The sequence below is a fragment of the Chiloscyllium plagiosum genome, unplaced genomic scaffold, assembly GCF_037043375.1.
Source record: "Chiloscyllium plagiosum isolate Xiang-an unplaced genomic scaffold, Cpla_swu_hap1 HiC_scaffold_10, whole genome shotgun sequence".
NCBI classification, from domain to species: Eukaryota; Metazoa; Chordata; class Chondrichthyes; order Orectolobiformes; family Hemiscylliidae; genus Chiloscyllium; species Chiloscyllium plagiosum.
The window spans coordinates 98,185,230-98,198,065 of record NW_028270148.1 but is presented as its reverse complement, the minus strand read 5'-3'; the positions used below and the strand labels follow the sequence as shown (position 1 = coordinate 98,198,065).

General features: G+C 45.3%; 1 protein-coding gene across 7 annotated transcripts in view; it reads right to left on the bottom strand.

Annotated features, from left to right (window-relative positions):
* Positions 1-12,836, bottom strand: part of stxbp5a (syntaxin binding protein 5a (tomosyn)) — a 243,691-nt gene that overhangs the window by 189,477 nt on the left and 41,378 nt on the right. For all 7 annotated transcript variants that reach the window (XM_043696459.2, XM_043696460.2, XM_043696462.2 and 4 more), the window contains exon 4: positions 11,931-12,031. In XM_043696459.2, the coding sequence (XP_043552394.1) occupies positions 11,931-12,031 (101 nt within the window). The remainder of the gene's footprint in view (positions 1-11,930; positions 12,032-12,836) is intronic.

The following is a 12,836-nucleotide window of genomic DNA, read 5'->3' as shown; positions in this document are numbered from 1 at the left end:
GGCAGAGGGGGCGGGGGGGGGCCGGAGGGCAGAGGGGGGGGGGGCGGAGGGCAGAGGGAGGGCGAGGGGGGGGCCGGAGGGCAGAGGGGGGGGGCCGGAGGGCAGAGGGGCGGGGGGCGGGGGGCCGGAGGGCAGAGGGGGCGGGGGGGGGCCGGAGGGCAGAGGGGGCGGGGGGGGGCCGGAGGGCAGAGGGGGGGGGGGGGCAGAGGGGCGCGGGGGGGGGCCGGAGGGCAGAGGGGGGCGGGGGGGGGGGGCCGGAGGGCAGAGGGGGCGGGGGGCCGAGGGGCCGGAGGGCAGAGGGGGCGGAGGGGGGGGGGCCGGAGGCAGAGGGGGCGGGGGGGGGGGGCCGGAGGGCAGAGGGGGCGGGGGGGGGGCCGGAGGGGCAGAGGGAGGCGGGGGGGGGGCCGGAGGGCAGAGGGGGCCGGGGGGGGGGCCGGAGGGCAGAGGGGGGGGGCCGGAGGGCAGAGGGGGCGGGGGGGGCCGGAGGGCAGAGGGGGCGGGGGGGGGGGGCCGGAGGGCAGAGGAGGCGGGGGCGGTGGGGCCGGAGGGCAGAGGCGGGGGCGGGGGGGGGCCGGAGGGCAGAGGGGGCGGGGGGGGGCCGGAGGGCAGAGGGGGCGGGGGGGGGGGCCGGAGGGCAGAGGGGGGGCGGGGGGGGGGCCGGAGGGCAGAGGGGGCGGGGGGGGGGCCGGAGGGCAGAGGGGGCGGGGGGGGCCGGAGGGCAGAGGGGGCGGGGGGGGGGGGCCGGAGGGCAGAGGGGGCGGGGGGGGGGGCCGGAGGGGCAGAGGGGGCGGGGGGGGGGGGCCGGAGGGCAGAGGGGGCGGGGGGGGGGCCGGAGGGGCAGAGGGGGCGGGGGGCCGGAGGGCAGAGGGGGCGGGGGGGGGGGCCGGAGGGCAGAGGGGGCCGAGGGCGGGGGGGGCCGGAGGGCAGAGGGGGCGGGGGGCCGGGGGGGCCGGAGGGCAGAGGGGGCGAGGGCGGGGGGGCCGGAGGGCAGAGGGGGCGGGGGGGGCCGGAGGGCAGAGGGGGCGGGGCCGGAGGGCAGAGGGGGCGGGGGGGGGCCGGAGGGCAGAGGGGGCGGGGGGCGAGGGCGGGGGCGGGGAGGGGGCCGGAGGGCAGAGGGTGCGGGGGGGGCCGGAGGGCAGAGGGGGCGGGGGGGGGGCGGCCGGAGGGCAGAGGGGGCGGGGGGGGCCGGAGGGCAGAGGGGGCGGGGGGGGCCGAGGCAGGGCGGGGGGCCGGAGGGCAGAGGCGGGCGGGGGGGGCCGGAGGGCAGAGGGGGCGGGGGGGGGCCGGAGGGCAGAGGCGGGCGGGGGGGGGGGCCGGAGGGCAGAGGGGCGGTAGAAAGAAAAACACAATGTAGGGGAAATGCTGGAGGCCATAATAAAAGATTTATTTGCAAACCACTTGGAATATAGCAACAGTCAGCATGAATTTACAAAACAGAAATCATGCTCAACAACTCTACTGGAGATTTTTGAGGATTTAACTACAAGTTAAAGGAGAATATGATGTGGTGTCTTTAGATTTTTCAGAAGGCTCTTGATAAGGTCCTTCATAAGAAGTTAGTGAGCAAAGTTAAACCACATGGGATGGGGGCATTAAATTGCGATGGATCATGATTTGGTCAACGAATAGGAAACAGACTGAGAATAAATTGGTCTTTGCCAAGTGGGAGGGAATGGAGAACTGCAGTAATCAGTGCTTGGGTCCCACCAAAATGTATTAAATGACCTGATGAAAGGACCAGATGCAACATTTCCAGGTTTGCTGATAATACAAACACTGGGAGGGTTGAGCATTTAAAGTTAAAAAGAGACTGCAAGGTGATTTCGGTGAATTGAGTGAGTGAGAAAATGTATGGCAGACACAGTGCAACATGGTTTAACTTTAGTGTGGAAAAAATTGAAAGCAACACTATACAAATGGTGAAATATTGAAAGTGTGGATTCACAGAGGGATCTGGATGTCCTTGTTAACTGGTTAGTAAAAGTCGAGAAGCAAGCAGTTGAAACTTTATTGCTGGAACAGCACAGCAGGTCAGGCAGCATCCAGGGAACAGGAGATTCGACGTTTCGGGCACAGGCCCTTCTTCAGGAATGAGAAGGGCCTGTGCCCGAAACGTCGAATCTCCTGTTCCCTGGATGCTGCCTGACCTGCTGTGCTGTTCCAGCAATAAAGTTTCAACTTTGATCTCCAGCATCTGCAGACCTCACTTTCTCCTCGAGAAGCAAGCAAGCAATTAGGAAGGCAAATAGTATGTTAGCCTTCATTGCAAGAGCATCTGAGTTCAGAAGTCGGGATATCTTATTGCAATTATTCAGCGCCCTGGAAAGACCACATCTGGAGTACTACATGCAGTTTTGATCTCCTGACCCAAGAAAGGACACACTTGCCATAAACAGGAAGTGCAGCAAAGGTTCATTAAGTCGATACCAAGGATGGCAGGACTACCCTGTGAGGAGAGATTCCAGAAGACACGCCAGTCAAGCCAGAGTTTAGAAGAATGAGAGGGTATCTGATTGAAGCGTCTAAGATTCTAAACAGCTGGACAAACAAGAAGCAGCGAAGATGTTTTCCCTTGTTAGGGAGTCGAGAATCAAGGAGATGATACGCTTAGGATATGGGTCGACCATTTACAATTGAGAAGAGGGTAGTAAGTGAATCTGTGAAACACTCTACCATGAAAGCCATGGAGGCTAAGGCTCTGAACATATTCAAGAAAGATAGCTTTTTTTTAAAAAAGAAAGATTTTGAGGGTGTTTAAAGGTATTTTTAGGCTTTAAGGATCAGGGGAAGAAAGCAGGAGTATGGCATTAAGATATAGAGTATCAAACATGATCACATTGAATGGTTGAGCAGCCTCAAAGGGTTGAATAGTTATGCCTAATCTTTGTTTCTATGTTTCCATACTTGCAAAAAGAAATAAGTCAGAGCAGTCCCATCCAGCCGGACAACAGTGGGACAGTGTCAGAGGAGAGAAATATGGTCAACCATGTCAAAAGTTGCATATGAGTCAGGGAGGAGAGGGATCAAATTTGCCTTTGTCACACAATATCATGGCTGGCTTTGAGAAGAGATGGCTTGCTATTGCAGAAAGCAGACTAGAGGGATTCAGCATCAAACTGAGAAGGATGGGCACAGACTTTGGAGGCAACCACACATTCGAGGACTTCAGAAGGAAGGATGGATGATAACGCTACTTGGAATATGAAATCGGATCGAGTATTCTGTGTCAACACTCATGAACAAGACTCTGGACACACTCTGATCTGGGAAAACATATTCAAGTCCGTAACTGAGACTGACACACAAGAAAGTCTATTAAATTAGTACATGAGGAAAAGTCTACTACTTCAGTTAGATTTTGTACTTAGCATCAATAGTCAGGACAGCGTCTGCTCCTTGTGATCAGTACTCAGATTATGGTTATATATTCTATGCCTGTACTCGGATTATGACCCAATATCGGAACAACAACTTTTTTTTAGCTAAAGGACCAATTTTCACAGACATAATATGAATTTTACATTTAAAGGGTGTTTTAATAATGAGGGGGAATAATGCATTCTAATACTTAGATATAATTTAGTACTCTAGAACAACGCTTGGTACCTATGATTATGTCTTGTACTCCAGATACTCGGGGTCCTAGCTGATATTCAGTTACAGCAGCCTGGATGTAGTCCAACATTCAAGATAACACCCAGGATAAGACTGGTACTAAGGACACAGTTTGCAACTTGGCTCAATATTTGGGATGAATTTTTGTACTTGATCAGTACTTGGAATTAGACTCACGATATAGTCTGATAGCCTACAGTATAAAGATTATATGATCCATATTTTCCTGAAGATTATAGATCCTTATTCAGGGTATGTACTCGGGATTTGTTACTTAGAACATGCACTGAGTACAGTCTGTTAATCATACAAAATAATGGGAACCATCTGAAAATTAATTTTGGTGCTCAGCTCAAAACTCCAGGTCCATACTGTGAATACAGATCTGGTTTTCATTTACCAATGCTCTGGATGAGGTTTGACGCTTGGACACCGAATGGGGAACAGTACCTGGGATCCATACTCAATACCAACTTGTTTGCTATTGGGGACCAGTACACAGTATGTAATTTCATATACAAGTAGACGAACTGGTATAGAGGATAATAGTACTTGGGATCACTAATATGGATAAAATCTGATATTTGGTAGGAATGCCTGGCATACAATGCATGAATAGTGCTCTGAACGTTTTCAAGTATTCAAGATCAAAATGTTGAAATAAGATACAATAAATTAGTAGCATATTTGGATAACGTTGCATCTTCTCGTTTAGTTCATGGAATCTTTTACTCAGAATTCGTATGCAGGATCTTTATTTTGTATGCAATCTGCTATTTGTTTTCAGTCCAACACAAGCATTAATACTCTAGACTCGTTGAGACTTTCAGTACCAGAGCACTGGGTATGGTCTGGTAAATAAAATAAATGCTCAGGAAAATTACTCAGACTTGGTATTTGCAATGCAGTCTGTTACACAATTCCAGCACTTGGACAAGGATCCAATATTCAGTCACAATGCTCAGGAGAGAGGTCCAACAGTCAGTATTAATACACCAGTTACAATGCAATACTAGGATTTGATCTGTTTCATGGGATACAGTTTAATTTTTTATTATGTGCACTTGGGAGATAACCCGACATCCATACCAGTGTCACAGATTACCTCAACATCTGTACAGTGCCCTGGATATAAAATCTGAGTACTGTAATGGAGAAAATATCAGAACGATTTTTGTAACTGCTGCAATCTGTTAATCATAGAATCCCCACGGTGTGGAAACAGGCCATTAGGCCCAACAAGACCACACCAACCCTCCAAAAGAGTGACCCAGCTCCCTACCCTATTACTCTACATTTACCTCTAACTACTGCACCGAACCTAAACATCCCTGAACACTTTGGGCAATTTAGTATCGCTAATTCACCTAACCTACACATCTTTGGGGTATGGGAGGAAACTGAAGCATCCAGAAGAAACCCACACAGACACGGGGAGAATGTGCAAACTCCACACAGGCAGTCACCTGAAGCTGGAATCAAACTCTGGTCCCAAGTGCTACGAGGCAGCAGTGCTAACCACTGAGCCATTGTGCAGCCCAATGTGTTCATTACTCATTCTCAAGATTAGAATGGATATTAATTAGCACTGCTTGGTGTGTGCTTGGAGGTTGGTGGTCCATATGAAGTGACAATAAAGGTATGGGCTCCATGCTGAGGATATTTTGCGGTTGGAGGGATTTTTACTTGGGATACAAATTGCTACTGATGTTCAGTTTTCACAATATTGTTCGGTAGACAGGATCAGTAAATTCTACATAGTCCAGTATGCAGTGCCATGCTCAGAGCAAAATCTAATATTCAATAAGAGTACTGGGTTTGGTACTAAAGATCACTGATGGAAATGTGTTGCTGGAAAAGCGCAGCAGGTCAGGCAGCATCGAGGGAACAGGAGAATCGACGTTTCGGGCATTAGCCCTTCTTCAGGATCACTAAAGATCACTATTTGGAAGACTATTCCCCATTTGTGTTTTGGGAAATACAAATCAGTTTTCGGAATACAGCTTAGTACTCAGGATCGGTATTCAAGACTCAAAGCTAGCTGTCTGATTTGCAGTAGGGCATAATTAATAGGGGTGTGAAATAACATCTAGGGTCTGAATGCCTAATTAAGTAAAACTTGAATACTGACACCATGAAAAACCATTGGCCGTTCGTGTCAAACTGATCTCTTCAGCACTGACAGGGGTCTCTGTCAAACTCAGTTAAGATAATAAAGGTATAGGGAATAGACAGGAAAAGTAGAGACAACAATCAGATCAGCCATGATCACATTAAATGACAAGCAGGTATGAAGTATCAAATGACCTACTGCTGCTCTAAATTTGAATGTTCCACAATCAAGAGTCTGTATTTTTTTTTAAAAAACTGATGTTACATGCACTGTGGGCAGCAAGAACTAATCTAGCATGCACTCTTGGATCAAAACTTGTAGCAAACATACTCTTCAAAGGCTTCATAGCTTCAGCATTTCAAATCTGGCTTAAAGTAAGACTACATCTGCAGTTGCACAGCACAAGAAAGTTTAAAATCAAAATCTATGGAGGTTACTCTTATCCAGCTTAAGAAAGAGGGTAGTGGTGGAGGGCTGCTTTTCAGATTGGAGGCCTGTGACCAGCGGTGTGCCACCAGGATCCACTGCTTTTTGTCATTTATGTAAATTCTTTGGATGTGAACATAGAAAGTATGGTTAGTAAGTTTACAGATGACACCTAAATTATTAGTGTAGTGGACAGCCAAAAAGGTTACCTCAGAGTACAACAGGACCTTGATCACATGGGCTGAGTGGCAGCAGGTGGAACTTAATTTAGATAAATGTTAGGTGCTGCATTTTGGAAAGGCAAATCTTAGCAGGACTTATACACTTAATGGTAAAGTCCTGGGAGTGTTGCTGAACAAAGAGACTTTGGAGTACAGGTGCATAGTTTCTTGAAAGTAGAGTTGCAGGTAGACAGGTTAGTGAAGGCATATTTGCCTTTAATGATCAGTGCATTGAGTATAGGAGTTGGGAGATCATGTTGCAGCTGTATAGGACATTGGTCAGGTCATTTTTGGAATACTGCATTCAATTCTGGTCTCCCTGCTATAGGAAGGCTTTTGTGAAACTTGAAAGGGTTCAGAAAAGATTTATAAAAGGTTACCAGGGTTGAAGGATTTGAGCTATACGGAGAGGCTGAATAGGCTGGGGCTATTTTCCCCTCAGACAAAGGTTAAGAGATGACCTTAGAGGTTTATAAGATCATGAGGAACATATATAGGATAAATAGCCAAGGTCTTTTCCCCAGGATAGGGAGGTCCAAAACTACAGGGCACAGGTTTAAGGAGAGAGGGGAAAAAATTTAGAAAAAGGGACCCAAGGGCAACCTTTCCTTGCAAAGGGTGATCAGTCTTTGGAATGAGGTGCCAGAGGCTGGTACAATTACAACATTTAATAGGCATCTGAATGGGAACATGAATAGGAAAGGTTTAGAGGAAAATCGTCCAAAGGCTGGCAAAAGGGACTAGATTAATTTAGGATATCTGGTCGGCATGGACAAGCTGGACCGAAGAGTCTGTTTCCATGCTGTACATCTCTATGACTCTCCTTGCGTATTCTCATTGGATATCATACGCAGTTATTCTACTTTGTTGCCAACTCATTTTCTGCTCTTCCAGTTTGAGGAAAATGTATCAACCTTTCAACTTTAGAGCTTCCTGATATCTCCATAAATTTGATCAATGAGTAAATAAGCCTTAGCCTCTGCACAAGGGAAGAAAAATTAAACTGACAGGTAAGACATAAAACCTCAGTTTTATAACAACTCTCAAAGGGTAAAGACACACACAGGATTCCTGGCTACCACATTTGTGTACAAGTAACATTTTCTAATATCAATGAGATCAACTTAAAAAGTAAACTTCCATTTTGTTCTGTGCAAAAGCAAAGAACAGAAATAAAACTTATCTATCTGGAAGGTCAAAAAATATTTGCCATTGAGAATGTCTGGTTCAAAATTATCTATAGTTCCTATAATCTAGTGGTTGCTTTGCAGCTAATGATATTCCAAGGAACAGGAAAACCAACTAAAAATATTTAGGTCTGTGACTATCTGCATTCTCAATAATTCAACATTACTGAACTACAGGCATCCTGTCTTCCCACATGCATCACCTACATTCCCTCAAGAGCGATGGGGAGTTAGTCTTTGTTATTTTCCACACCTCTCTCTCTCCCCCCCCCTCCCCCAAGTCTCAAGGGAATAGATACCACCTGTGGCTGAGGGAGATATCTGCTTTCATTGCTACTTAGGCATGCGTCTCACAGCACGCAAGTGTGGCCTGGGAATGACTTTCCCTTCCAATTCCACCTCCCTTTGTGTCACTCTTGTTTACCTTGGACAATAAGTAGTGGATGAGAGGGCAGGATTTAAAAGCAGTGCAGCTTCAATCTAATTTAATGGCTACTTGAAATGAAAGAGATCGTACATTTAAAAACACAAGGAACAATGCCACAATAATGTCTGCACCACCTCTCTGAAAGACTTATCCAATTAGTTTCTCTTTTCCAGCAATTTTTCGAAAGCCCTTCACACAAAATTCCCTGTTTTAATTTCATTATAGATGTGAGCATCACGAGTAAAGCCAGCATTTGTTGCCCATCCCCAATTGCTCTTTAAATGTTTGACAAGTTGAGCCATTTCAGGTGTCAGTTAAGAGACACCCACTGTGCGAGGGGCTGGGCCTCCTCCACCGCCGCTCCCTCACCACCCGACACCTGGAGGAAGAATGCCTCATCTCCTGCCTTAGAACACTTCAACCCCATGGCGTCAATGTGGACTTCACCAGTTTCCTCATTTCCCCTTCCCCCATCTCACTGCTCAGTACCGCCCTCACGACCTGTCCTACCTGCCTATCTTCCTTTCCATCTATCCACTCCACCTTCCTCCCTGACCTATCACCTCCATCCCCACCCCCAATCACCCATTGTACTCTCTGCTACTTTCTCCCCACCACTAACCCCCCCCCCCCCCCCTCATTTATCTCTCCACTCTGTAGGCACCTTGCCTCTATTCCTGATTAAGGGCTTTTGCCCGAAACATCTATTTTCCTGCTCCTCAGATGCTGCCTGACCTGCTGTGCTTTTCCAGCACCACTCTAATCTAGACTCTAGAGTCACTGTAGGCCAGACAGGGCAAGAACAGCAGACTGCCTTCCCTGAAGGGCATTTCTGAATCAAATGGGTTTTTCACATCAATAAATAATAGTTTCATGGCTCCCACTGTTGAGACTAGCTGTTAATTCCAGAAATTTTATAATTCTTAAAATTAAATTCAAACTCCACCAGCAGCCATGTGTGGCCGGAGGAGTTGAATCTATACGCTCAGAATATTAGTCTGGATCTCTGGATTAGTAGCCCATTGATATTATCACACAATCATGTCACCCTCCCCCTTTTCAGCCATATATGCAATTCCTTCTTGGAACTGTAGAGAGAAAGAAGAACACCTATGCAAAGTCTTTGCTAAAAACAGATACTCCCACATCTGCAGATGCCTGGCAGTCAAGCAACACCAAGACGACAAGGCACACCCCAACATACTGGCTATTCTCCCATATATTAAAGACATTTTGTAATTGATAACTAGATTGCTCCAACCACTAGGGATCTTAACATCACACAAATCAACAGCCACACTCAGACAGTAGCTCACCAGAATAAAGGACCCGATACCCACTATGCTCAAGACAAACGTAATTTATAAAATCCTATGCAGCGACTGCACTAAACACCGTGTAGGATAAACAGGCAGACAGCTAGCGACCCGCATCCACGAACATCAACTAGCAACCTAGCAACATGATCTGGTATCCATACACATGGACAAGAACTAGGAGTTTGGCTGGGGCAACACAACAATACTAGGACAGGCTAAACAAAGAACAGCAAGGGAATTCCTGGAAGCATGTTACTCTTCCTCAGACTCTATCAACAAACACATTGACCTGGACCTGATATACAAATCACTGCAATGGAAAAACTCGGAACCAGTACCAACTGGAAACAGCTCAAACAGAACCACATCAATTCAAAGTGGAACAGTACAGTAGCGCTTCACAGGAGGCAACACAACACTGATGATGTCACCTAGAAAGGCGATGAAACATCTGCCAACAAACCTACCAGCTTGGCAAACCAGGCCAACAATGAAACCTTCTGAATAATAACTAAATTGGCTTCAAATGCATTTGCAGGCAGTGCATTTCAGAATATAACTTGTATAAAAACCCTCACACCCCTCTGATACTTCTACCAACAATCTCAAGTCCAGTATCCTCTGGTTAATGAATCAGTTTGGGTAATTGTCGTCTATAAGCCCCTGCAGAATTCCATGCACATTACACAACTTACCCAGGAACAAAGTATTTTAGATCTAACAATGTGGAATGACAGAATTGATAACAGATCTCATAGTTAACGATCCTCTAAGGGTAGACATCATAACATGATAGAACTTCAAATACAGTTTGAGGGACAGCAACTTAGGTCTTAAACCAGTATCTTCATTCTATATAAGGGGAATTTCAGAGATATGAAGAAAGAGGTCTAAAGCAGGAAACGTCAGTAGATGACCAGTGGCAAACATTTAAGTAAATACTTCACAACACTCATCAAAACGTTTTCTATTTAAAAAGGCCTCAGTAAGAAGGAGGAGAAAGTGAGGTCTGCAGATGCTGGAGATCAAAGTTGAAACTTTAAAGTTGAAAGTTTCAACTCAGTAAGAAGGATTAATGCTCCATGATTAACAATGGCAGTCAAGGAGTGTGTCCAATTAAAACCAAGGCAAACAAAGTGGCAAAAAACTATTGTTAGACCAGAGGATTTAGAATTGTTTGAAACCTACAGAGGCCTAAAGAGGTAATGGAAAGGCAGAAAAGTGATCATGAAAGTAAGTCGCACAAAATATAAAACCACACAGGAAGAGCTTCTATGGTTAAATAAAAAGAACGAATAGCTAAAATGCGTCTGGGACCCTTGGAAGGTGTGACTGGGGAATTGATAACGGAACAACAAGGATAATTTAAACCAATATTTTGCATCGGTCTTCATGGTAGAAAATATCAAATATCTTAAAGATAGCTGGTAAGAAAACTGCTAATCAGAGGAAAGATCTTTTAACTGTCCCTACCACAAGTGAAAAAGTACGTGATAAACTAATGAGACTGAAGGCAGACAAGTCACCATTTATGTTCCATGACTTGACAGCCTGCATCCTCGTGCTTTAAGGAAGAGGTTGCAGAGATAATGGAGATATTGGTCTAAATATTCCAGAGTTCACTGGAGAACAACATGGAGATCATGTGGTGATAAGGACATAAGAAATGTGCAAAAGAAAATAGATAATTTGGGAGACTGAGCAAAAATTTGGCAGATGGAGTTAAGTGTAGCAAAGTTTGAGGTCATGAACTTTGGTAGGAAAAACAAAAGGCATACTATTAATGAAATGGAGACAGATTCCAAAATATCCAAATAGAGAGGAATCTGACTGTTCTTGTGCAAGAAACACAAAACGTTAACATGCAGCCACAGCAAGTAATTAAAGTGGCAAATAGAATTTTGGCATTTCTTGGTAGATGATTAGAGTTTAAAAATAAGAAGATCTTGTTATAACTGTGCTGGGTGCTTGCAAGACCACAGTTTTAATCCACGTATTTAAGAAAGGACATACTGGCATTGGATGGTGTTCAAATGAGATTCGTTGATCTAATTCTTAGACTGAAGGGTTTGACTTATCAATAATAGCTAAACAGATTAGGCCCTTATTTATTAGTTAAGAGAATGAAGAGTGATCTGATTGAAACATACAAAATTCTGAAGGGGCTTGACATGGTAAATGTTGACAAGATGTTTCCACTGATGGAAGAACCTTGAACTAAGGAATGTAGTTCTAGAATAAGGGGACACTCATTTAAAACTGGAATGTAAATGAATTTCTTCTCCCAGAGGGTAATGAATGTCTGAAATTCTCCACTCCAGAGAATTGTGGAGGTTAGATCAAAGTATTAAAATAGGAAGCAGACAGGTTTTGAAATAGAGACGTTGAAGGCTGTGAATCAAACCCAGGTCCCTGGTGCTGTGAGACAGCAGTGTTAACCACTGAAGCACCATGCCACCCTATTCATGTTTCTATTTCTTATGGTGCTACCGCCAGTGAAATAAACCGCAAAGTATGAATCTCAAACTATTGAAATAAATATTCAAAACAAGCTGTATAAAATGGACACAATTACATAGAGTACAATGCCAAGATGGAAAAATAATATCAAAGTCATTCTACCTTTCTTTGTTGAATTTAAGAGAATGGAGTATGGCAGGCCTTTTCTGACGTAGATTCCAGAGATGCAAGGTATCATCTGCCAAGGCACTCACAAGGGCTCCCTGAAGAAAATGAAAATACAATATATCTTTCAACAACTAAATATACAAAAAGACAATGAAACAGTATTCAAGGTTTGCCCTGCATAACTATTGTGAGACCTCTCCTGATGTTCACCCCATGTTTAATCTGATTACCTCTGGAGAGAAGCAAAAAAAAAATCAAACTTTTGCTAGCTTAAAAGAAACCCTGGAAAACTCATTACGGAATAGTTTCAACGTTCACAACTAATCATAATTCTAACTTGCCCTAGGGATAAAGAACATTCTCTTCATTCAAGCCGGTCACAGTTTGCTTTTAAAAGTACCATTGTTATACCTTCTCACAAGTAATATGTCCCACAGGAAGCTGGTATCTAATCCAAACGTGTATAAAATTGATTTAAGATAAATTCTCTAGTACTACTATCGCTCTTTGTTTCAAATAACTATCTAACCAGATTGCACTTAATGCACTGTTACCTACACTGTTTTGTTTTTTCCTGTTTGATCAGGTATCCATCAAAGCGATTGTTACTTTGCTATCCTCCTCAATCACTATCACCCAGCCCCCTCACCAAAGCAACACCTTCCTTTTAACTTAAAGTAAAAGCTGAAATAAAAAGTGTGTTGGAGAATCTCAGCAGGTCAAGCAGCATCTGAGCAGAGAAAATCATTTTGCACCCAATACAACAATATCAAGTAGTACAGTTGATGATGTTTATATGGACTTCAGTAAGGCTTTTGACAAAGTGTTGCCTAGGAGATTGGTTAGGAAGGCAATCTGGAATCCAGAGCAAATTGGATCCAAAACTGGCTTAGTGGTAAA